This window comes from Haemaphysalis longicornis, unplaced genomic scaffold (assembly GCF_048455015.1).
Source record: "Haemaphysalis longicornis isolate Haplotype H1 unplaced genomic scaffold, Haemaphysalis longicornis Haplotype H1 scaffold_4, whole genome shotgun sequence".
In the NCBI taxonomy this organism is placed as follows: Eukaryota; Metazoa; Arthropoda; class Arachnida; order Ixodida; family Ixodidae; genus Haemaphysalis; species Haemaphysalis longicornis.
The window spans coordinates 44,245,900-44,271,336 of NW_027526361.1; the positions used below are offsets into that span (position 1 = coordinate 44,245,900).

At 47.4% G+C, this 25,437-nt stretch overlaps 2 protein-coding genes across 6 annotated transcripts in view; one reads left to right on the forward strand and one right to left on the reverse strand.

The window, feature by feature from the left end:
* Positions 1-13,919, reverse strand: part of LOC144178612 (coronin-2B-like) — a 152,396-nt gene extending 138,477 nt beyond the window's left edge. For all 3 annotated transcript variants that reach the window (XM_077706596.1, XM_077706597.1, XM_077706594.1), the window contains exon 1: positions 13,673-13,919. In XM_077706596.1, the coding sequence (XP_077562722.1) occupies positions 13,673-13,711 (39 nt within the window). In that variant the 5' untranslated portion in view covers positions 13,712-13,919. The remainder of the gene's footprint in view (positions 1-13,672) is intronic.
* The window catches only part of LOC144178611 (uncharacterized), a 145,143-nt gene that overhangs the window by 46,650 nt on the left and 73,056 nt on the right, over positions 1-25,437 (forward strand). For 2 of the 3 annotated variants that reach the window (XM_077706590.1, XM_077706592.1), the window contains exon 1: positions 14,387-14,876. The exons of the other annotated variant lie outside the window; for it this stretch is intronic. The gene's annotated coding sequence lies outside the window, so the exon portion shown is untranslated. Of the gene's footprint in view, positions 1-14,386; positions 14,877-25,437 lie in introns of those variants that run through there. 3 annotated transcript variants of the gene reach the window in all.

The following is a 25,437-nucleotide window of genomic DNA, read 5'->3' on the forward strand; positions in this document are numbered from 1 at the left end:
GCAATAAGCAGCAAGCCGTTTGACAAGAAGTTCGGCATGTATTTATATTTTTACGCCTGTGTTTGGTTGGATCTCTTCGAAGGGCCTGTTTCTGTTCCTCTATATCGCCTGTTCCTTCTACATCATTTACAAAGTGGCAACGGTCGACGTCCACTTGCGGCCACAGTAGCCTGTGCCTCCGCTTCATTGACATACATACCCTGAGCGGCTTTAATCGAAAAGTGAAACTTCAATCTAAAATCGCGCCACCAAGAGCATATTATAAACGTACGCCCATTAAGTAGAACGCCCGCAGCCTACAGGTCATTTTAACATGCATTCCCCGCGGTGTCTAAACCACTCCTGTGAGGTCTACTTCGCCACAGCGCTTGACTAACGCTTGTTACCAACGGAGCAAGCCTTGCTGGAAACAACTCTTAGCATAACGTTTCCCTAAAATTTGGTGTATGCATTGTCTCATTATAAATGTGATTTTGCGATGCTCAGTGCCGCAGCTCGCCGGCCACATTTTGGAGTCAAATTGTGCGCTCACATTCGAGGGACATGCTGCGCTCGCAGCGGAAAGGTCATTCGGGTGCACTGCGGCGAAGTATGCCCGAGAAACCGCGACTGAGAGCGTAGTAAAAAAATATTAGCAGCGTACTAAGCGTAGTAGTCCCTGGGTGTAATTTTTATTTGCGTGTTGTAATAAGTGAATGACGCGCAATGCACATACGATAGAAGCTAACACGAGGAGGAGGAGACTGTTCAACCGTACCACTCTACAAAGAATAAATTCCCCGGGAACTAAAGTACGCGCTTTGAAGGCGAAAGTCTGGCGATTACCGGACTTCACCGTGTTTGCGACTCTTTTTTCGCGTTCGTTTCTTCGACTTTCGGCGCGAATCCCTCTGGCTGGCAGACTGAGCGCACTTGGCGCGCCAGCTTGCCCCCACTCAGAGCTCTCCTCCCAGTGAACATGTTCTACCCATGTGCCGTCATGTGCACTTGTGACGCGGCACTTATCGGGCCAATTTCTGGTTTCCCTTTGGTACGGTTCCGGGCTAGCGCAGTGGATGATCCGGAGCAGCTGACTGCTGCACTGACCACTTAGGATCAAATCCCGCATGTACACTAAAACATTTTTATTTATTTATTTATTTATTTATTTATTTATTTATTTATTTATTTATTTATTTATTTATTTATTTATTTATTTATTTATTTATTTATTTATTTATTTATTTATTTATTTATTTATTTATTTATTTATTTATTTATTTATTTATTTATTTATTTATTTATTTATTTATTTATTTATTTATTTATTTATTTATTTATTTATTTATTTATTTATTTATTTATTTATTTATTTATTTATTTATTTATTTATTTATTTATTTATTTATTTATTTATTTATTTATTTATTTATTTATTTATTTATTTATTTATTTATTTATTTATTTATTTATTTATTTTCAGCGGCGGCCATTCGTGGTGGAGCCGGCGACGGTCACTTCTAGCATTAGGTGAGACATTCTGCGGCTCCGGAAGGACGGCGGGAAGGGTCAGGGGGGCTCGAACCCCCCCCTACGGTCTTGGAACGATTAGCTAAATCACGTCACTAAAACAAACAAACAAACAAAAAAAACTAGCTGGAGTAGTGAAAAGCGCTAGGCTCTACAATCGAGACATTTTGCTAGAACGTACGGGTGAACGCTAATCGTTACTGGATTTCGAATTCACCGTGTTTAATTTCGCCCTGTTACTTGGAACTGACACATTACTATCACTAGAATTTTGGTGTTCCTCTAAGGAGGAGTAAATGATTTTTTTATAATAATTTTAGCCGAAACTCGCAGAGTACGATATCTCTTCCCTAACCAAACAATGATATCTTTAATTATGAGATCACGTAGGGTGTTTCAAGTGGATGAAGAGCTGCTACTTCAAAGAAATGGTGTTTGGTTGAAGAATAAATTGGAAAAGCCAGGGTCGACCTCTGTGAAAAAGCTATCCGTTTCTGACGCGGAAAAAAAAATCGGTTTGTAGAGCCACAAAATCATCCTCATCCCCATCTTCTTCTTCCATAGTCAAGCGTTCAAAACACTCCCGAGCCTCTGGAGGCACATAGGCTTTTGCGTTAACAAGTGAACCACTGAAGAAGAGAACGCAAGTGGGAGAACAGGATTTCCGTTTCCACAATAAGTGTACTAATAATAATAACACTTATGCAGGTGTATATTTTGTTCGTGAGAAAATGCATTCCCGATGCAGTATGTGATGGGCGTATATGTATAAGTAAGTGAGGAATATCAGAACAAGTACTTCCGCCTAGATTTTTTAAGTGGCCTTACAGACTTGCCCATGAAGTTGTTTACCACCGCGCGGAACGTGCGCCGCGAGTCAATTGCGAACTCAGCGAACTCGGTAGAGATATATGGTACGCACGATGCGCTTCGATAACGTCACCGGCTCGTTGAGAAGACGGATAAGGGTGCAATAAATATAAACGGAATCGGCATGCCTAACTCGAGGGAGGGGGTATAATAGGAGATGGCGCAGTCATACGGGTTCGCCAACATTGCTTGAATGACTTCTGTCGGCGTGTGCTTTAACAGCGGCTCAGGAATGCTGCCGGAGACGAAATGTGCATCCATACTTATTTTACGCCACCGGAGGAAATCTTGCGCTGTTGACGTTTTACCGTAAATAAGCGAAAAAAAAAAGGGGGGTGGGGAGTCATAGAAGAACAAAAAAGTAAACCCAGTTCCACCCAGCGTGAAATCTGGTGAAAGAGCGGATCTGTGGGTTGTCTTTACGAAGATTCCGTTTAGCTCCGGCTTCTTTCTCGTGCGTAATGTTAGACCCGTCTTAGCGGCATTTTGTCATATTGTTTCAGGGTGATTTCGGTAAAACAACAGTTACAGCCGTTTTCTGGAACCGAACTCCCTCCGTAGATAGACATGTACTGACAGCAGACAGTAATTGTGTAACGTTTACGACTCCACTGTCATATAATTTCTTTTCGGATACTCCAATAACACAAGAATTAGAGCCGTCTTCTCTAATCATAGTCCCTCCGTAGATGACCATGCTTCACTGCGCAAGAGGCATTGTGGGAAAGTTAGCTTACAAAACCAAGCATGCAACGAACTTCTTAAAGTGGGCTTGACCACTAAGAACAAATGCATTGCTGAGGAGACAGATTTTCAGGGGCAATATAAGGCGTTGTATCAAAATATAAAGGCCCTGGGACCTTTTTCTTATTTTGCTATCGATATTTCTTTTCAGAGTACCTGTTTTTTTGCCCGGCGGAGAAACCTGCTTCAGAGAGAGCATGACACGATACCAGCATAGACGGCTGTCAAAGCCAGCGTTATCACAGCTCCGCTGTTTAAGTGTCATCACGCCCAGTTCGAAGCAAGTACAACTTGCTACCTAATTTCATTTACTTTTGCGCTTGATCACCACCGGCTTCTTCGTGGCGTTTAAATGCGTTGAATTCACGGCAAAGACAATCTCAGCCGAGCCGTTTCGCTTTAGCATATATGGCGTTTAGTGTTCCAGTTCAGAAGCCCGCCAGTGCATACATAGCCAGCGTTTCTCGTACGTAGCCTGCGTTCCGTTAATTTTTTGTAGCGTGAACTTTTTCGCAGTTTAAAATATCCTTTTCGCAAAAAAAACAAAAAAAACTGGAATATGTGTCGTTTCGTGGCTGATGCAAGAAGTGTGTAGCTCGGCCTTTATAGTTTTTTTTTGTTTTTAGATTGTTCCTCGATTACAGTGGCCACGCTAGTGTTTACACGTGGTGCATCTCGGAATAAAAACTCAGTTGTAAGGTTGCGCTTTGTGCCACCATGCGTTCGTTATCCTCCCCGTCGTAAGTCCACACGGACCGAGGGCGAAGCCGCGCTGGCCGCACTTTCCCGCACCACGTGAGGAGGCCACGATATCACCACATGACACTATGTAACTTGACTCGAAACCTCCTTGAGGCTAGCTTCCACGCGGCCAAGGGAAGTCGTCAAGAAGCACACTGTCGGCAACGACTTCATCCGTTCTCCTCCAGGGTTTCTTAGCGCTACGCGGAATGTGAGTCGAGCTGTAAGCCGGACAGCTCCCTATCGGCATTGTCGTCATCACTACCACCACAACCATAATCATCATCGTCGTCGGCATCATCAGCATCATCATCATACTTGCGTCCACTGCACACCCAGCGAGAGAGAGAGAGAGAAAGCTCTTTTTTGAAAAAGCAGAGAGTTTTTCCGGCGTTCGCAATCGCCTACATGCTTCTCTGCTAGGTGTCGGGGATGTAGGGAAAACAGGCCCTAGAAAGAGGTGGGCAGAAAGAAAAAAAAAAAGCACTGGCTCTGCTTGACGTGCTTGACGGACTATTTTGTAGATTGCGTCACAGAATTCCCAATTTTGAAATGTGACCAATGTCCTCCAAATAAGAAAACAAACTTTTTAGAGCCTGGCGCTGCTTTGAGGGGCAAGTCCATGGTCCTAGGATAGTCTTCAAAGTTACCGGCCCTTGATCTGGGCGTTCAATATCTTCCAAAAAAACGGGATTTTGGTGCCAAGTAGGCCACACATTCTAATAAAATATGTTCAGCGGTTTCTACAGAAGAACAGTTATCGCAGTACGGGTTCGTTGTCAGCCCGAGGAGAAAAAGGTAACTGTTGGTGTAAGCCCAGTACAGTCGTAGGCGATGATATAATGTCTCTAGGCTACGAGGGAGCTGTCTTGGAAGTCTTGATTTCAATTCAGGGTCAATCGCGTGCAAAAAGACTTCGTTATTCGGTCCGTTGCACCGTAGCCGGTGAATCGCCGCAGGTGGGCTTCACCACAACGCCCCAGAACGACCGCACGGGCGAATCTGCGCCGGGACAACAACGTACAGCCGGTAAAAGGCTTGTCTAAACACAGCTTTCGCACTCTCAGCCCTATCCTGCCCCGCCGGAGCGGGATTTGAATAAACCTACTGCGGAATTCTGAAGTCTTAGCCCTTCGCTTTTTGCCTCCGACATGTTTGGAACGAGTATGTTTCGGCAGTTTTCGGATGTTGCTGGTTGAAGTTGAAATCGCTGTTATAGACAAGCGTTTTACCGGCTGTACATGCACGCCTTGCGCTTTTGTCTCAGCGCAGATACTATCTTTTACTCTGATCGCACGCTCGGCCTCCCCATTCGCCATATGCGCATATTTGGTCACGATGGTTGGTCGTTCTGGGGCGTTGGGGTGAAGCCCGCCTGCGGCGATTTCTTTGAGTGCCACCCGAAGGCCTCTCTGCATGTTTCTCCAGCCGTTCCTGCCTCGCGATGCCCTAGCCTACCAAGCAAAGATCAAATAACTGAACTGCGCACGTTAAACATCCCCAGGTGGTCAAAATTAATCCGGAGCCCTCCACTACGGCGCGCCTCATCGCCTGCGTTGCGTCGGCGCGTTAAACCCTACCATCAATCAAACCAATCAATCAAATAACTGGAACAGGCGATTGCGCATTGATCATCTAATAAACTTGCCATTTGAAAACAAGGTTTCTTATTTGTTTCCCGTTCATATATAACAGGTGACAACGCAGTCCTTCGAGTTCAGCAACATACCCAAGAGCATGCTACTTCTCATTCTTCGCGCGTTGCGCGCGCCGCAGAAAAGAAGTGCTGTGTCGCGACAGCCAGCGCTGGCCTCGGGCTGCTGCGCAGCGCAGGAACGAAACCGCGGTTGGGCCCCGAACAGAGCTCTTCCCCCTGTCGCCCCCCACGGACTGCTGAACGGCGGGGGCGATTAGGAGGCGGCCACCCCCAGCCCTCCTCGTCAGCTACGCGAATGCAAACACAGGGGCTTTCGAGAGGCTGTCGCGCACGGCACGCCGACGACCCCAGTTCTACCCTCCTCCCCGTTCCTTTCCCTTCCACGCTTGCGGTCGTTCTCAAGCTGCACGTGTTTACAACTCGCCGAGGATATTACGTACGGAGAGAGACGAGATACGGCCGCTGCTCGGCGGGCGGGCCGCATGGGAAACGTCTGGCTAGACAGCGCAGGCCTTTCGGTAGCCAATACGGGAGCTCTTCAGTAACCTCCACTGCGTTGGGAAAGTTTACGCACAGGAAATGTGGGGATCCGGCGACAAGAAAGCACGAGCACACGTGAAAGTTGCTTCCATGCACTTTGTCCAGAATTTCAATTTGGGGGGAGGGGATGTCGAAATCCTCCTGAGGGGGTGTTTGGAGGCTATTGGGGGGGGGGGGGGGGGGGGTGTATAGATCCCTGGGCGGGGTGCTCGTGGTTGTGGAATATTTTTTTTTTTTTTTTGGGGGGGGGGAGCTGGGGGGTAAATCTCTGCTATAGCTACTTGAGCGATGCAACAGAGGATGCACCATGGCGTAGTGGGTGCGTTCGCACCTCGTGATCCCTTGAAATCCATCTGCACTCATATTAGCAACCCCCTTCCGAGTTACAGGAGTATATTTTAAGGGAAATATGCGCTGTTCAGCCCTGTCAGTTAACAGAGGAGCCCACCGCCATAACTTCTCTAACCATAAATGTTACCCCAGCCGTTAAAGACGCTTCGCAGTTCAATAAATGTGTTCGCAGCATGGGACAGCCAGGGAGAGGATGCCGACGAAGTTATCAGATGCCGCTTCCCATATCCGATTAATCGCAGTCGCCGAAGAGCACACAAACCGCGGGGTTGCAGTGAGCGGAAACAGATGCATGTATACACGCATACCCTTCTACCCTCGCCCAAGGCGGGCCCCTTCGCATGCCTCGGTGCGCGCAGCGGAAGCCTAGCCGTGTGCGGACGTGTAAGACGCCCCCTCGCGAAGTTTTAGTGAGCGCCGAGCAGCAGAGCTGGTGAGCGTTTCGGTGGGCTGGGATGCAAGTAAGGGTATGCCCCCGTCGCTATTGCCAACTGGACCACGAAAAATTACGAATTCACTGCTCGAGTTCAGTCTGGAAGGGAAGCGCGTATTCCCTTATTCTAGAAGGTCAGATGCCTGGTACTTCCTACAGGTATCACACACGTCCATGATTACACGAACGCTTTTCCCCAACGCTGCTGAACGCGGATCTCCCCATGCAGAATCAGTCAACCGAGCTGCATGCGGCAAGAACGAAAAAACTGTTGGCCCGACGCTGTTTCGCAGCGTTGATTACTTTTGGGCTGCCAGTGTGATCTCGAAGGCAGGCGCAAGAAGATGACGCTACTCACGATTGCACCGAACCCTGGAGTTTTAAAGAACGATGTAGTAGGGAAAGCAATCAAGAAGATGGGCCGATTACTATATATAGACAAGCCTTCTTCTTCTCTGTATCCTCCTACCCCAGATTACACCAGAACGCTGCAAGCCACCGTCATTCGAAGACCCCGAACAAACGCACTGCTATCTACCCAACGTGTCACACACCATTGACACGTTCGCACGCGCTTTCCCCAATCTTTCGACCCTACAGAGGAATACCGGAAGACTTCGCTCACCTGCTCCTTGAGCGTCCACTCTGCGAGCGAGGCGGGTGCGGCGAACAATCAACTGTTTTAACGCAACGTTTGACCAGAGGGGTCCGCACACCAGTCCAACATTCCCGTCAAGTGCTCCTGTTGGCACACTCCCGAATGTAGACCTACTTTCGGATCGCCAGCTCCGAGCACGCTTCAAGATGTGGGGATGTAGTAGCACAATAAAACCAGGCTTTGAAGTTTACGAGAGATCGATCGCGAGCCCGTTGATGACTCAATGAAAGCGTTTAACCTACGTGCTCGCCGAAGAGAAGTATCGTAAAAAAAAGACGAAAAAGCGAAAAACGAAATTTACTGGAACATTTCTTGCTCTTTAGAGTCTTGCCTGCTGTACTCTGAACTAGTTCGTTTTTGTCGTTTTTGTCTTTTTTTTGGAGGAAGCGGGGGGTGGGGGGGGGGGGGGCTGCGCAGATTCCTACAGTTCTGGGCACTTCAGTAGAAAAGACCGACGCATGCAAGGCGCACTGAAAATACCATGGTCGTCTAATTGCGTCCTCAAATATAAGCATAGCTGTAGCTGGGTTTCCACATAAGCGGAGAGTAAAGCGCCAGTCATTGTCATGCTCTTGTAAAACTCGCCCAGTACTACGAAGAGATGATCCAATCAACACTGCACACCCGCATCCGAACAAGTCGAACAAGTGATTAGTACTGGCAAGGCAGGTTTCCACACCGGAGTGATCGAATTTGGTCATCGGAGACGTACACAGTAGCCGACGGGAACCGGAGGGGTCGCGCGCCGATACAGCTCCCAGATTACCAGAGACTGGAGCAGCACCCGCGGACGCAGCCGCTCGGCAGCACGCACATGCGCCCGGCCAGCAGGCCGCCGCCTCACCTACACCGCCGTCGTGGCTCGAGGGCATCATTTTCTCGGAGCGCGGCGAACCGGTACAGGGCCGCGCACGCATTCTGAGGTTTAATGGACAGAGCTGTCCCGTTTGGCGGACATACGAGGTCGGGGAAGACCAGCTGGGGTGACCATTACGCTGCACGGACAGTGAGATGTACGCGTATTGAGATCGGGCCAAGGACGTCGCGCTTACGGCGCAAAAGTGAGCCTCCTAGCAAAATGCGCTCTCGTCAGACGAACAGCAGCAACGAACAAAAAAAAAAAAAAGACAAACAGAAAGCTGGGGCACAGGCCTCGACGTACTGTAAGACGCAGCTGCGGGGCCTGATTCGCTGCAAACAAGGATAACCAGTCACTGGGAATTCGGCTAATTACGGAGTTCAGTATCTGAGACATGGTTTTGTTGTTTTTTCTCTTTCGAAAATTTTGTCCCGTCTTCGACATAGTGCAGTCCGAGCGTTTGTTTTGCATTGCACAACCCTCCAGTAGCTTAGACAAACTCGTACGCTTAACTTCATCATTTGACGTATTACTCGTTCAACTGGTCGCAGTGATTTAAAACGCCGGTGCGTTGCGGCGAACCTCATCACAGGAGTACCTTGAATACATAATTTCTTCAATCTATCGTTTCTCAAATCAAAGAGAGAGAGAGAGAGAGAGAGAGAGAGAGAGAGAGAGAGAGAGAGAGAGAGAGAGAGAGAGAGAGAGAGAGAGAGAGAGAGAGAGAGAGAGAGAGAGAGAGAGAGAGAGAGAGAGAAAAGGACGTTATGTAGAACGATTTTTGCGCAGGCGCACCTGCAGATTGATACACATATTGCACGTGTCACTCGTTAATTTCTGTACAGCGAGGAAGCATTCAAGACCGAACGCGCGAAAACAAAAACGGAAGCAGACTTATTTTCAGGATTTTTTTCTCTCGGGATCAGATAATCGAAAAATTCGGCAATAGCGCTACGTTTCGGTCACTAAACTCCATTGCCAACTCTTATCCGCCGCTATATTTCCCAGTAATTATCCACAAAAGTAAAAAAAAAATTGATTTCACGCACATTTCGGTGTTCGCGTTTCATTTTGTCGCGACAGTACACCTTGCGGTGTTCTGCAAAGTTATTTAACACCGAATATTACTAATGAGGTTTTACGCGCCGATGTCGCGCCGCAGGGGAGAGTTACAGGTTAATTAAGATTACTTATAAATCTTTAACGTGCGCCCAAATTTAGACACCATGTAACTCCAGGGCTTTCAACAAGAAACGGTACTGGTTGTGCGAGCGTGATAAAGTACACGAACAGGTGGCAAAAGAGTAATCAAGACAACTTTGAAGCTTCAGGAACTCTGTATAACTTGTTGTTTCTATGTTCCCGCGACTACCAGTGGTTTTACGCCGGCTACCTCGAGGAGTAAGTGTTCTTTTTGTTGTTGTTAATAAAAGTGTAGTAATTAACTTTACGCACGAGTAATAAACGTAATATATGACTGAAAAAAGGAGAAGAACGAATTTCCGGAATGATACGCGCCCTGGATATTTTATAAATGCTCATTTCTAAGTCTAAGCAACGACCTAACCCCGTTACGTGAGCCAGTTTTTTTGTCTCATCTCGTAGGTGACGACCGCGGACACAAAACGTTACAGAAACAACCTTCCCTTTCCAGTGCCTTAGTAAAACGCAGTTGGTCGATGCAGTTGGTGACGGAAGGTTTCTCGATTTTATTTTTTTCCTACCTCAACCAAACGTGAACCAAACCAAACGTGACAGACCAACCGTGAAGGAACAGGCTATTGGTTAACTCCTACGCGGCGAACAGCGGCAAGGGGTTACTATTGGCGCAACTCGTTCCTTTCGGTCGCGAGGGCCCAGTCAAGGCGGCCGGCGGACCAGAGGTTCGGCACCGGCACTTGACTCCGAGGTAGGGCGTGGCCCGAGGCTCGAGAGGAGGGCAACGGGAGAAGAAGGAACGCTCCGCGGCTCGGATCGACGGTCGCATCCGCCGCGCCCGTGCCACGGTAGCGTCTCCCGGCCAGCTGTTCCGTAAAAACAACTCCGCGCGCGCCGTGCAAACCGAGGCTGACGATTCACCTCGAACTGGAGTTTTACGCTCGTTGTGTGTAGAGCGGAAGTGAAGTCGCGGCACAACGGCGTCATCAATCACAATGTGCTGCTTCTCGTTCAATGCCCTCGATTCTCCTCCTCGCCGAAATGCATTTCGGATCACGTTCGGCGGTGGGCTAATTATAACCGCTTAAAAAGGTAATGGGATGTAAAATACGATATATATATATATATATATATATATATATATATATATATATATATATATATATATATATATATATATATATAGAAAGAAATGCCGGCAGTCTACAACGCCAAAGAAGGCATAGGGGAGTGGTTAGACTATTTATTACCGCTAGTGATGTTACATTATTTTTAATTTTTATTAATTACGTGAGAACGAAAGAAAGAAAAACACGCGCCCAGAGTGGGGACCGAACCCACGCCTTTCGATTAGATCTCGAAGGCATTCGAGATCTAATCGAGATCTAATCTAATCTAATCTAATCACTCTGACGAAGACCGGACCCCGGTCGAAACGTTAGTTCGATCATCGTTTTCATACGTGTGTCTACCTTCTCGTGTATATATATATATATATATATATATATATATATATATATATATATATATATACAGAAAAAAATGCCGGCAGTCTACAACGCCAAAGAAGGCATAGGGGAGTGGTTATAGTGGAAGGCATAGGGGAGCCCCTCATTTCCAAACCCTATATATATATATATATATATATATATATATATATATATATATACACTCGTCTCCACTCTGGGCGCGTGTTTTTCTTTCTTTCTTTCTTCTGTATAATTAAAAAAAATGTTTACTTAATTAACCGTAGTGAAAAAGAAAAGAGCCTAACCATACCCCTATGCCTCCTTTGGCGTTGTAGACTGCTGACCTATCTTTCTGTATATATATATATATATATATATATATATATATATATAAATGAGAAAATTGTTGACTCACGATTAAAAACAAAAACCGTGTTTTACTGACGCTTCAACTGGAGGACCAGTCTTCATCGGAGCAGAATGGTGAAGACTGGTCCTCCAGTCGAAACGTCAGTAAAACATTTTTTGTTTTTAATCGTGAGTTCAACCATTCTATCAAATATTCATTCTGGCTCCTCGAGAAGTTTATTCTGGCTCCTCGAGTTTGTACATGTGCGTACAAACTTTCGTGACGTTGTGCTCCTCACAATCTCTCCACAGCAAAGAAAAGACAGAAAAAAAAGCAATGTTTCATAGCAACAGGAGATGCGGTACCGCGAGCGACAAACTCTTTTCTAAAAAGCGAAGCAATATACAACCTCATTCCATTGAAAAAAAGACCGGGTGGGAAGCTGGTGAAAAACAGACACTTCACGTACGAATTGCAGGAATAAACGAATGGTGTAGGGAACGTCTCGACACACGAAATGCAAAGTACAAGAACAACAAACCCAGAACAGAGGCCGCCGGTGCCATATCCATTTCTGCAAATACCAATGACCGGTGGCGTGGGGAATGTCAGGGCAGTTCACAAGATCAATTATAAGACTATGTACTTGTCCTGCGTGGAAGTTACTCGGTCACCAGTAAGGGTCAAGAAGTTTCCGTGTATATGATCAAAGTATGTCACAGCAGAATGTAGGCATAGAAAGAATTGGGGAATGAATGAGAAATTTTAGAGTTAACTAAACTGTCCAAGAGGCGGAGGGGTGGGGGAACCGCGCGCATGGCGAATGTTGAATGACCGCGCGAACGCCGCGTTAGCAGTAACAAATTTACTCCCCAAAAAATTGGCTGCCAACTGCAGTAAACGCCCCCACTTCTCAACTGGAGTGGGAGGCGGAGGCGTACTGGGAATGCAGCTACTATTCCGCGAAAGAAAGGAGAGAGACAATCTAAAAAAAAAAAGGCGGGGGGAGGGGGGGACGTATGGTGGCCGACAGTGTTCGGTATTGCCAATGAAACAAAAAAAAAAAAAAAAAGAAGAAGAAAGGTGAAAATAGCTCAGGCACCCAGCAAAGACGATAATTTCCCCAAACTCTCATTAATGCTTCAGGATGCGGATTTGAACTTGTAAATGAGGTACGATTCGCGGATTAGTCGATCGTGGTGAGAGCGAAACTTAGATGGTAATATCGTGGCTCTGAGGTGCTCAAAAGAGCGCCCATAAAAGTTAACGTGTTTTGACAACAGGATATATATACATATATATATATATCTCCTGTTGTCAAAACAATAATGGGTGGTATTTATTTATTTATGCATATGTATTGTATTATTGAAGGTTCGATTAAAACGGTTCCTGATAGTTTCGGAACTGGCAGTTCCCGAGTTCCTGGCAGTTAAAGCTCCACAACTGTTGGCAAAAAAGAAGGAACAGTTTCAGTCGAATCTCTTGCTTACCCCCTTCAACTGGCTCCCATAATTTCTTCATTACCCACATTGCATATAAAATAGTAGCAACTTCAACGCAGAACATCGCCGCCAATGATGACAGGCGCGCATGTGAGAGCGACTATATATATTTGCCTGTGCGCGTTTATTGGCACTTCAAGAGCCATGCGTGCACGTACGCGCCCCTTTTGTAGACGATTGGTTCGACACGAGAGCCACGCGGCGACGCAGTGCGCGGAAAATACGTTCGTCGCTCTGCAACAGCTTTCAAGCGCAGGCTCTCTTTTGTTGAGAGGCGGGGTTCATTGCCATCAGAGCCGGGCGCACGCACACACAGCGCAGGAAGTCGCGAGACGCAACCGCACAGCGGCCGAGCGAGTAGGAAATCACTGGAGCAAGCAGACGGGTTTCGTAAAGCACCGCCCCGGCCAACAGCGTCTTGCTACGTTCATGTTGGGCTGTTCGCCCCGCAGCTTGTACTAGAATGGTTAGAAAATTTGCACCTCCGTTAACGCCGGCACGGATCGACCTATGCCGTCTTGACGCGACGGGATAAGAGAAAGCTCCGCGCTCGCGGAGAGCTTAGAATTTTCGTTAACGATAAAACTGTAAGTTGCTGTAATTATGCCCTTGCACGATGAAGCCATATGCAATTCTGCACTACTGTGAAGCACATGTTTGTACTGTCCAGATCGACATGTCAACAGTGCACGCGGGTCCCCCAGCTGATAATAAAGGCAGAATCGTAGAGTTCCCGCTGTAAATTCGCTAGCAATTGATATATCTACGCGTGGTGAGGGGACTTCTGATAATTTACCCGTGGCAAACGCAAGTGGAAACTTTTGTTTACCTTTGTGATGGGCTTTCCAAGAGATGCGATGTCAATCATAATGCTGAGGGCAAATCCGATTTGTTCGCGAGTGTTGCTGGCTCCTACAACCGATCGGAAGGCTGTATGCACAACTTAAAAGCGTCCGGACAAACTTCCTAGATCGCGTATAAGGCCAGTGGACCAAGCACAACTCCACTGAATTTTCCTCGCTCCGAGTTGCACAAACGACACAAAGTGCACTCAAACAGCTCAAACAACTTCTGCTAGCGGGTGTGGTGTCTGCTTTGGGCCGGTGGCCCCCTGGTGGCCAAACACAAAACTTTACGCTTTAAAAAACACACTTTTTATAGGACACAAAGTTTAGTTGTAAAATAACAATGTAAAAATTGAAGATACCGTGAAAAAAGGCTTTAGATTATTTTAACAATCTAAATATATGTTTGTTACAAAACAACAAAAACGAAACTGAAACCAAAACTACTGTTTATGTTAAAACAAATTACCACAATAAAATATAAGTTTATACTAAATACAAGACAAAATGTTTTATTGCGGAGAATTATTTAGATTGTTAGGATTGTTAAAAAACAAACATTCCAAGTATAAAGCATTTAGTTTGGTTTTTGTATGACAGATGGCGCCACCACACCTAAGCTTCTTCACGACGGCTTTTTTATTTTGTGTTTCTGTCGTTTTTTTCCCTTGTCGAATTCCTTAGCCCCTAGCGGGCAAATGGGTTACTATGGTCCCGCGTAGGGATTTTGAACAATTCGACCGGAGTGGAGTGTTCAATCATGGATACGAAAGTTTCGATTGGAAAGTTGGACGATAGACAAGTAGGTCCTAGAGCGTTGGATTAGCATCATGGTCCCGTGTACTGACGTTTCGCAAGCAACCCAACTTCGGCAGTGGTCAACCGGACCGGGCGAAGCCAACTCGTTCAGCGCTACGGAGAGCTACTTGCGTGGCGCCAGTGAACTTCGGCGAGGTCCGCCCGCCTAGCACTGCTTCGTGCTTCAAGGAAAAGAGGGTCCGCTCCGCTGTGTCCGCTTCTCTTGATATTCGTATTTGATTGTGACGCTGTCGTGAACTCGCGGTGTCGGTGTGAACGTGTGTTACCCTGTGGGCACTGCGTGGCGTGCGAAACAAGAGGCGGAAGTGTGTTTCATTCGGCGAACGTCCCGAAAGCAACTCTTGATTGGACAGCATTCCATGATATCAGGTATGTATGTCATGTGTGCGTTCTCCGTTTCTTCAGCATTGAATGGGAACGCCAACTGCAAGAACAGCACGCTGCTAAAAAATGCGCTTTTGCCGGTCCCGGCGATGTTCAGTCAAGTCTCGTATCCCGGAATGTGTCGCGCTGCTTCTACCACGCGTGGTGGAGTGGTGGTTTTGTGATTGCGCAAGCCGCTTTGTTTCGCTTCGTTCAAAAACGCGCCGTGTGCAACAGGTGATGTAGCATTCCCAGGATGCGGCTTTGAACTTCTCCGCTTTGGCAAAACGCCGTCTATTTTTTTCTTGAGAAGGCTGGACCGATGCCTGCGGTCAGAGCGAGCATAGCTTCGAGGCACTTTGAGGTTCGCGGTAGTGCCCATATTTGCCACCAGGCGCGGTGAATCGCGCGGTTATGCGCTCCGGGGGATTCGCCGGGTCGCCTTTTGACACTTGTGGCATGCGTCTTCGTGGTCGAGCCTGGACGACGGCCCGTCGCGTTTGATGTGTCTCGTCTAAGATGGGATTCTAGGGCACATCCTGAACTCAAATGAACCGTGTTCCTTTTTTGCATCGTGAAAGCGGCGCGTTGTCAGTCGCGGGAAATCGGAATGTTCGGAATTTTTACTGGCCACGCTTCGAAACCTAGAAACTTTTGGTGGCTGTTTTTGTGTTTTTTTATTTGTTTCTTTTTTGGAAGCATTTGTCAGTTGGATAGGGAATTGTGTGACGGTACCCACCATAGTAGTAGTACTTAAAACCAGGTAAAATTTTGTGGATTTGTATGGGCTTTTGTTGTTGCCACCGGTGGTCTTGGAAAGTGTTCTCCCCTCATTAAAAAAATAAGAAGTGCTCCAATTTTTATTTATAAAGCGACATTTGATGTTGAACCTTTGTTTTGCGCTATATTTAATCTGGATAAATCAATGATTACCTTTCCAAATAACTGACATATTTTGTTACTGTTATTAGTTTTTGTCACCACTGGTCTTGAAAGTGTTTTCAGCTCGTAACAAGCAATGCTGTGCATTATTTAGATTTTTATGCGAAGCGAAATTTTGCCTTTACCTCTGTATTGCGCTATATGGCAGTTTCTACCTCGCATAACTTCTTGAATAGCTTAGCTGCTTCTTCAACCTTAACATAATACCTTAGCTTCTTCATTGCCTGTTCAAAAAGCCGTTGGTTGGTTGCTTTGACTGCAAACAGGCCGACGTCTGAACATTCTCTACCGTCTATTATGTAACCTCGTGGATATGATGCACTGACAAGCTTCACGCTCGACAGGCATAATTCATGATCATCATCATTGACAAAAACAAACATAATTATGCTATGGTTTATTTCAAAGTTGTGTGCCGTTGGCTGACATTGTGCAAAGCAAGGTTGGTGCGCAAAGCAAGGTTGGTGGGCTACCTTTGAGAGAATGTTCATCGTGCTCATCATCCAGATCTGCTAATGCGCCGAAGCGTCAGGGCGGGCTGTAAGGTGTCCGCGGTGCTGTTGGGCTGCTGGGCATATTTATATATTCTTACCTTTAACTTTGTAAATGTTTCTGAAAATAAGTAGTGGAATTGTGCCACAGTAACAGTGTAACCACTTGTCTTTCATTGTAGATTGTGTGATTTGTTATAACTATATTTCTAATTACGATAACAATTAAAATAATGTCTTTATTGGTTCCTGGGGAATGCAATCCTTACTATGCTTGTAAGGATTGCATTTGCTGAAGCACACAAATGCTTGCATCTCTGATCGTTGTCAAATGCTCGTGGCCATAAGGCAGGCCTGAGAAGTAAATGCAGCCGAGAAATGCTGCTTGATACTGCCTGAGGAAGCATTGTTCGCAGTTTTTGCGCTTCTCCTCCTCTAAAGCTACGGTGAATCACCAGCTGATGTTGGACGATTTTTTTTTTTTTTTGTAACGTTGGGTGCCTTGGCAGTTTTCGGTAAGGATGGCGGCCATCGGCTCCCCAGGCCTCGCGCTGCACGTGCGTGATTTTATTTCGGACTAGTTCGTGGCCACGACGGCCAGGGGGGTAAAGTTTGCGAAAGAGCACGCTCGTGACGGCCAGTCTTGAAGGAGTGCAGCGCAAAATGCGGCGGTGCGGAAGAAGAATCGTTCGGCAGGAACTGCCAGCAGGCATCTGGGCCGCCGGGGCCTGTCTGCGCTGGCAGCAGTCACCCGTAGGTGATCGGTCGCGCTGGGACAGGCGGGGCGGAGGCGGGAGGATATCACGGGCCTCACGACGCGCTCATTACGATCGGCCGGCTCACGAGCGCGGGGGACTTGACGGGCTCGGGCGGAACGCGCATCGTATTTCATGGCCTGGCTTGGCCGAGCGCGCCACAATGGAAGAAGGGGGAGGAGGCGGGCGGAGGAGAATCCCGGCGCCAGCGGCTCGACCGAGAGTCACGCCGGGTCCATCATTACCAGCGTTGTCCAACCTCTCCCCCTGCACGAATCCGGATCGCGGACTCCCAGTGCGGCGCCAGCGCAGACGCCACCATGGCACGACGAGACGCCCGGAGATCGGCAGTGCGGGCCCACTCTGCTGCTACAGCGTTCCCGCCGTGCGCCGCCGCAGCTTCGACGCAACCTAACCTAACGTGTTTGCAAATGGTCCTTGATTTATAGAGCTGGCTCCGCCAGAAAGGTTCCTGTCGGAGCGACAGGCCTGGCATCAGTGACGAGGGGGGGCCGAGCGACCTTCTTTTTCGTTTTTAAGGGGACTTCTTTGTTGCGGCGGACGCCTTCCCGACAACCGCTCGTGTAGCGCTGAGTCGGTGCCAATGCCCGTGGCCAGGAACGTTCGGTTGCGCTGAAATTCGCATTCGGGGCATCAGGACTCATTGGTTAGCCACGTGACGACGTTCGGGGGAAATAGCAGCAAATCATAAGTGTCGTGAGCCGACCAAGCACTTCGTGGGGAGCGTGGTCGTCGGTCCCATTCTCGGAGCGGAATACTTACAGCCCTCACGGCAGTGAGCGGTGAGGTGTCTCGCACCAAAAGGTGCCACCCTTGCATATTATATTATGTCGCTAAACAGGAAAACCGCTCGCTGGTAGTGACGGGATGAATTCATTGACGGCCGGCCGGGAGCGAGCCATTTCCCAATTTCCAGCTTGATACTCTTCAATGTGCAACCATGGAGCAGTGCGCCGTTCGTTCTTACATTACCCGCCTGCAAAACCGGCCGCCCTGGTGGAAGAAGCGACGAGGGAGCTGGATTGAGCAGTTAGTGGAGAAACCTTGTCTCCGCGGGTTACGATGGCTGACGGAAAGAAACACCCTAGAACGGCGAAGAAGGTCATGGACTGGAGTCGAGTCACGGCGTATTCGTAACCTGAGCTGCGTGACGGCTGGTCGGCATCCGCGCCTTGGGCCTGGTCTCGGCAAACTTCCGTTGAGACGCCCATAGTCTGGCCGGTATGTAGCGGAACTGGGATGCTTTGCAGACTCCGCAGGGGAACCAAATGGAATGTACGGAGAAGTGACATGCTGAGGTAGCGTTTCATGTCGCCTTGCAACTGGGGTTGGACAAACCGGCTTGCTCTCGAGAGGAACGCACATAGCATTGCAGCATGGCGAAGCTTCCAGATATGTTCATGGGACAGCACACCTCCCTGTGCTCAATCTCTTTGAGAGCAACCTACTAGAGGAACGCGTTCTTGCGTATCGCCTTGCTGCAAAGTCCAGGAACGAAAAACGTCCAGTACCTTGTTTAAGGTATCAAGAGGGCAAAAAAGAAAGAAAAAGGAAATGTTGTCTAGGATAGGTGAAGCATCGTGTATAAGTATTTATTAGAAAGGCCCACAACTAACGACTTCAGCCACAAGAAAAAAATTGGCGCAGCTTGCACGAGGGGTGCAAGGCTGGAGAAACAGCAGAGCTGGCGGCCCCTCTTCGTTCATCGGAGACCCGGCTTAGAGTCACTAAATAAGGTTAGAGTACCGTCACTGAGGCACGCAAGTGAGCAGCGGTGGCCATTTTGGTGCTTATCAATGTTGCCAGATTGTCTCTTCTACCTTCTCGCCGCTAACTTTGACCGGGTCGCTTGTAAACAACATGGCCGGGCTGGCGGGGCCGTGCAGCCGGCGGTGGCAACGTTTATAGAACCAAGGTCAGTTGTAAAACTTCGAAGTGTTTCCCGGCGCCGCCGCACCATGCCGCATTGATGGCGCTGCAGTCGCACCCGGCTCCCGCGCGGAGCACCGGGTGGCTGAGGTCAGCATGAGGGATACACCTGCCGTTGTGCGGCTAGCGTCTCCGCGCGTGCGTGCGCGTGCGTGCGTGCGTGCGCACTCCGGTTGTAGATGGTTAGGCGAGCACTATGCCGGCCTGTTGTGTTCCCGGTTGCACGGTTTGTTACAGGGGAAACCAAACTCAAAGGCAAGGCGCTTTTCTCGCACTTCAAGTTACTTCGGCCTTCGTGTAGATATATGGTACCGTGCCAATGCGTGTCTCGACCGAAACCTCTCAGCCAAATCGCGCGTGTGGCGTGAATTTTTACCCTGAGGACATAGCAAAGAGCTACACCCACTTCATTAACAGTGAAAAGTAGAAACTGAGTGAGGAAAGTGGAGCCTCGTCGAAGGAGCCGTCCCGGAAATATTTCCAAACCCGCTTCCTTACCTATTGAAACCGCCGGCAAATAGAAAGAAATTTCCACGCCGAAACATGCAGATTGTTGCACAGACCTCGTCTGCACAGAAAGCCAAAACAAGCGCTAACGGTGCAGCCGAAGAAAGTGCTGCAAATTTAGACGTGCTGGCAGCGAGCAGTAAACCTTCGTCGAGAGACATTGAAGGAGTTCGTTTTCCATTGGCGAGCTGGCGAAAGAATGTTGGCAGAGATTACAATAGAAGTCATGTTGTTGTTTTTTTGTTGTTGTTGTTGTTGTTCAGAAAATAGAGGGATAGCTTCTTTTCGTTTAAAAGTGTTTCAATCGGGGAAGAAGTAACTATTTCGGTCAGCTGCTGTCTCCGCTGCAGTACCTAGAAGCTCTGTCAACAGCGTAAATACAGTTACTATGATCTCATTTTTAGGCATGAAGGAATGACACGAAGTAGAGGAGATTATAATAGCGGTATTTGCACTATTTACAGAGCTACTAGGCACTGCAGCGGAGACACAGAGATACGGTTTGTGCCGGGCGCACTGCGATCGTCGTCTTCGTCTTGATTCCCGTCTCGGCCCCATCACCACGCGAAGCTGATACTTGACATCCTATTCTTTTCGCCAAGAGGGATATCCTGTGAAAATATCTCCTTACCTTGAAACTAAAAAAAATATCCACTTTTTGGTTCTTTTAATTCAACCGATAAAGCTTTTTTAACGAAATGATGACAATGTTTGACAGCCTTCACTAATGTCTCTGCATAACGCACCAGCCACATTTCCTACCTAGAGGGTTCGAATATGCAGCCGCCTCAACAAGAAACGTAAATTATGTAATGTGAAATGGCGGACGATGCTCTAAACGAACGTGGAAGTGCAGCCACAAAGCCGCGCGGCCTTGGAAATGCAAGCGGCTACTGCGCAATGGTTGTCGCTGATTGAGCGCCGTAGCTCCAGTGACATGTGGCTAGACTTACCACTTACAAGCGTAAATAAGCGGTTATAAACACGGTGATCGGCATATTTCGCGATAACGCTCGCAACGACAGTACAGATGCGGCCCGCGCTGCTTTCGCTCGGACTTCCCCAGCGGCTGAAGGGAGCCGGTTGCGACGGCGACGCCACCTGGCGCTGTGGGTCGCTCGGGCGCCGTATTGCTGGTATGGCGGAGGCGGAGAGTTTTAAAACTGACCTTGGTTCTATAAACGTTGGGCGGTGGTGCCTCGAAGTCAGAAGCTACTAGCTAATGGTCTCAAAATAATACTTCATACGCACAATTTTTTTCATTTAACACGCCGACGCTAGACAGGCGAAGAGGCGCGTCGTAGTGTAGGGCTCCAGATTAACCTTGAAAGCCTGGGGGATCTTTGACGTGCGCCGAAATCTAGAACGCACGGTCGCTTTCGCTTTTCGCCTGTGCAGAATCTTTCAAGTGCACTGCAAATAATTTATAGTAACAGAGTGCCAACACCGCGCAAGCATTTGTAGTAGCTCACAGTAACCCTTTTTCTGCCCGGTTTCTCCGAACTTTTGCGCCAGAAATGTCGCATACGGGCGCTGCGAATTAGCGAAAAACGGTTATTTCGGCAAAGGCAACCGCGCCTAAGATAAAATAACGCTCGGTGCAATGACGAGTGATCCACCTAAACGACCGTTTAACTTGGAGGCGAGCGATAACGATCCGCAAGCCCAAATATTAGCAACTTAGCCCGTGTACGTCACCATTCGATTTGCAGCGTCAGTTTGTGCGCATGTAGCTAATTTTCCTGTTGATTTCCGAAAAGCAAGTTTTCCGCTGATTCTGCCAGTCACCTGGGAAATCACTTTCAAGAAGCAGGCATTAAAATTATCAAGAACACAAAAGACGAGCTGAACCCGCCCCATGCTTTGGATTTTTTTTTTTTTCGGGCGAAACTGCGAATTGCATCAGCAGGTATGTATTCCGGGCACAATCCCTACTCATGCTAGTCACTAAATAACCTTATGCAGTAACGCTGGCTTTTACCCAGCAATGCGAGCTGTTTGCGACAAGCGCAGGTTAAATTTCGGTTAGCCATATCAGAAACTCATAAACATAATTTAGTATAGCTTGGTAACGTTTTTCTAGTCTGCAACTTAGAGGACATACCTAAGATTCTTCTCTTATCCCCTCACAGCCTCCTCTTTCCTTCTGGAACAGGATGGCGATTCGCATGGTATCTTAACTAGCTGCAGTCTGTGTATGCATTTATTCTGAGGGCCTGTTAAACATGGTAAATGCATTCCTGGTTGTACTAGTGTCACTAGCTAGTACCACTATATAAAGTTTGTGACACCACTAGCGCCTAAATTTCGATGAATTGAATTCAAAGGACTTGAACATGTTTCATTTGTCAAGTTTCCTTTGCAAAGAAAATGCAACTCAGTCATCAAGTGCCAAAATGGATGCTTTCAGGAAATAAAACTCACCAGTAAACCCTACCTGATCACAAAACCCCCATATAAGTGCTGGTTTTTGTACGCACTGAATTCAGTGAACTTTAGTGAGCGGCTATCATTTAGCGGCTAAGAAAAATTCAGTAATGCAGCCACCTCTTTTTCTGATAATGGACGTTACTACCTAGGTGATGCAGAACGATGCTTGAACTCTCATTTGGCTCGAAAAGTTTTTAACACTTCAGCCCGTTCAGCACTAACGCCCAGGTCATTTTTAGCTCCAGTTAATGGAGTGCAGAAATGCCTCACATATTCTGGGAGTATTCTTTCACTGCTGAAAATCAAAATACTATCAGAAGGATATCAACGATGAGCATATGAAAGCAGAGCGGGCAAAAAAGAACAACTGAATGTAAAATAAATATTTATTGAAGACAACGGCCTCAAAAAAAGAACACAACCAATCGCAGTTCAAAAAAATCTGGAAAAATTCATTATGAACTCCAGCAAGCCTTTCCGAGGACAATGAGGCCGATTCCGAAGACGACTTATGCCAAACGGCATACTATCGCAATGAAAAGAAGAATGCCTCGAGATCACAAAAACTATCATAGCAGCAGAAAAAACCACACTTTCCCCTGAAAGAAAGCAAAGTGATTGCCATATAAACAGGAAAACTCTGCTGTTTTATTGCATAACTTAACACAAAACTGGTACAAAAAGTAGAATGCAAAGACCCCATGACTTGCACACACACACACACAACGCATTTATCCAACAAATATTCTGTACACAGTGACTATGCATTTGGTAGCATATCAGTACTTGGCCAAAGTAACACAAGGAAGAATTTTGTATGTGCATCCATGTGCAAAGCTGATTATGTCACACTTGAAAACTATTACCCCGAGGATGAAATCACATTACTTCACAGTGAAGTCACATTGCTACTGAACTATAAAAACAAACCTTTCCAAGAACGTAATTATTGTAACTTAAAAAATTTGACAAAAACAGAGTTTCTGCACTGTTTGAAAAGTGATTATTGTGAAGTGAATATACGTCACACAGGTACATGTACGGAAGTGCTAGAAGAAATGAAGTTGGCAATCGATTTCGAATTGCGGCACTACACAACATCATTTCCATGAGGAAATTGGCCCCAGCCATTTCGCAGCAGTAGAATGGGCTTTTCCAGCCCCTGTATTCGAGCAACAAACATGTGAACATTAAAGAGACACTGAAGCAATTTGTAAACATTGCAGGATTACTAGCGCAAATTGTAGTCTGGCCGTGTTTCAACCACTCTCACTGTATTTACGCAACTTTAATAAGCAGAAAAGTCAATTCTTCACGCTTCAGCTAATTCGGATTCGCAGCAGAAATCAAAGGCGCACCTAAAAAACTTCGAGATTGGAATGGGAAACAAACGAGCTTGTGTGCATCTCAAAAGAACAAACAAACAAAAAAAAAACACCGCACGGCATTGCTATACAACCAAGTGAAAGGCAGAATGCCCACCTGTGGCCATAAATCTAGCGAACAATGCAGACAACCAAGGAGTTGTCTCTTTTTTTGCCCTTGTGTCGAACACTGTCCAGTCAATCTTCACACTGTGTTTGTGCGCGTCACATGCGCGCAAGCGGCATTGCAATGGCTTCTCCCACACCAGCCAAAATGACGAAGTACGAATGAGGACTTGGCAGCGAAGGTAAAAGTATTGAAGGCGTGAAAGTAGGAGAATCACGAAAAGAAGTGATGGAAAAGTTCAACATTGAGAGGAGCCTCTGAGTCCTAACGTCAAGAACCAAGATCAGATAATGCATGCAACAAATAACAGTGACTTGTATAGCAGTGTGATGAAACGGCTTCAAACCCTGTGCTGTGCGAGAGCTTTGTTTGCTTATCGCAAAGATACCTTCCCTGTCGACACTAACAAACAATCACTCACTCATGCCCTCGCACTAATCCTTTTCATAACACAGATGGTCGCTCCCGAGCCCATGCTCTCTGCTTGCACTCCTTTTCGTCATGTTTGTTGCTCACCACCACACATCTGGTCCACACGCATGGTCACTCCCAAGCCCATACTACTTGTTTGCACTCTTTTTCGTCACGCTTGTCACTCCCCATCACACTACCCACCACACACCTTGTCCACGCGTGGTCACTCTCAAGCCCATACGCCACTCATTGCACTGGTCTTCGTCGCAGTTGTCACTCTCCTCATCACACATCGCCACTCTCGAGCGGTCTTCTTGCGGCACTTGTCTTTGCTGCACTTCTCACTCTCCCCATCACATGAACCCTGTCATTTTCCCGGGCACACTGCTCGTTGCATTCCTCTTCCTTCAACTCATGGCACTGAGCCGGGGGAGCTAAGACATTGTGCAGCTGAGCACGACATAGCAGGTTCAATACTCCGGCCACAGCAGCTGTCTTTCCGCAGGAGGTGACAAACATAAGCTCCTAAGTGTATGAGATCCCAATGCACACTGAAGATCGTGAGGTTTCCTAAATTCATCCTGAACTGACTTGCCGCGGTGGCTGAGTGGCTAAGGCGTTGCGTTGCTGATCCCAAGGATTTGGGTTTGATTTCTGGCTGCGACGAAAAGAGAAAATATCCGTGTGTTCGAGATTTTGGCACACGAAGTTTACCCCAGGTGGTCAAAATTAATCCGGAGCCCTTCACTACGGTGCCATAGCCCAGGTGCAGCTTCGATGCGTAAAATCACACAATCAATCAATCATCCTAAACTGTACATCGGTTCTCCAAACTGCTGCCAGTTAACACACTAACGAATCTGAGAGACAGCTGCCCTCATTCCAACACTTTTCGATCCACATTTTGCCTTTGCAGTCTTTGCCTTGCTGTAGCTTTAGTAGGGTGATCCGCAACCGAAGCATGAGGAAAGCCTGTGTTAGGCGCTTCTGCAAGTCGTGGCAATGTGGAAAGCTGTTCGCGAGTTGGCATTTGTCCAAGGCAGCATTTGTGAGTGAGGCGAGAGAAACTGTTAGAGCGTCATGTTCGTGTGCACGGAAAACACTATCCGCATGCTGCAGCAAGCTAACGACATGACCTGATGGACGTGTGAGAGGGTTGGGTTGTGACAGTGAGCGGTAAGACTTCAGCTTCAAAAGCTGCTCATTCTGCTCCACGGGCTCTGCCTGGAGACACTCTCTGCATGTGTCACAAAGCTTGAATTTCTTGCTGACACTATGCGTTACGTACCCCGCCACATAGACAAGAGACTCCATTTGTACGTCATCAAGTGGGGGAGCATCATCGTCAAGAAGGCTGTCAGTTAAGAGCTCAACTTCTGCTGCCTCCGCACTGTTCTTCTGAGCTGCCTTCTTCATCTCGACAAACTCGAGGAGGTCCACAGAATCGTCTATGTCGTAGCTGCCCTTGCGACTCGGTTTAAAAAACTGGCTCAACATTATGAGGCGGAGCATCAGCTTGAACTCGAGTGCCCTCGGCACCGGGTGCCTCGACCGAATGCAGGAGAACAGATTCTCCAAGGCACCCTG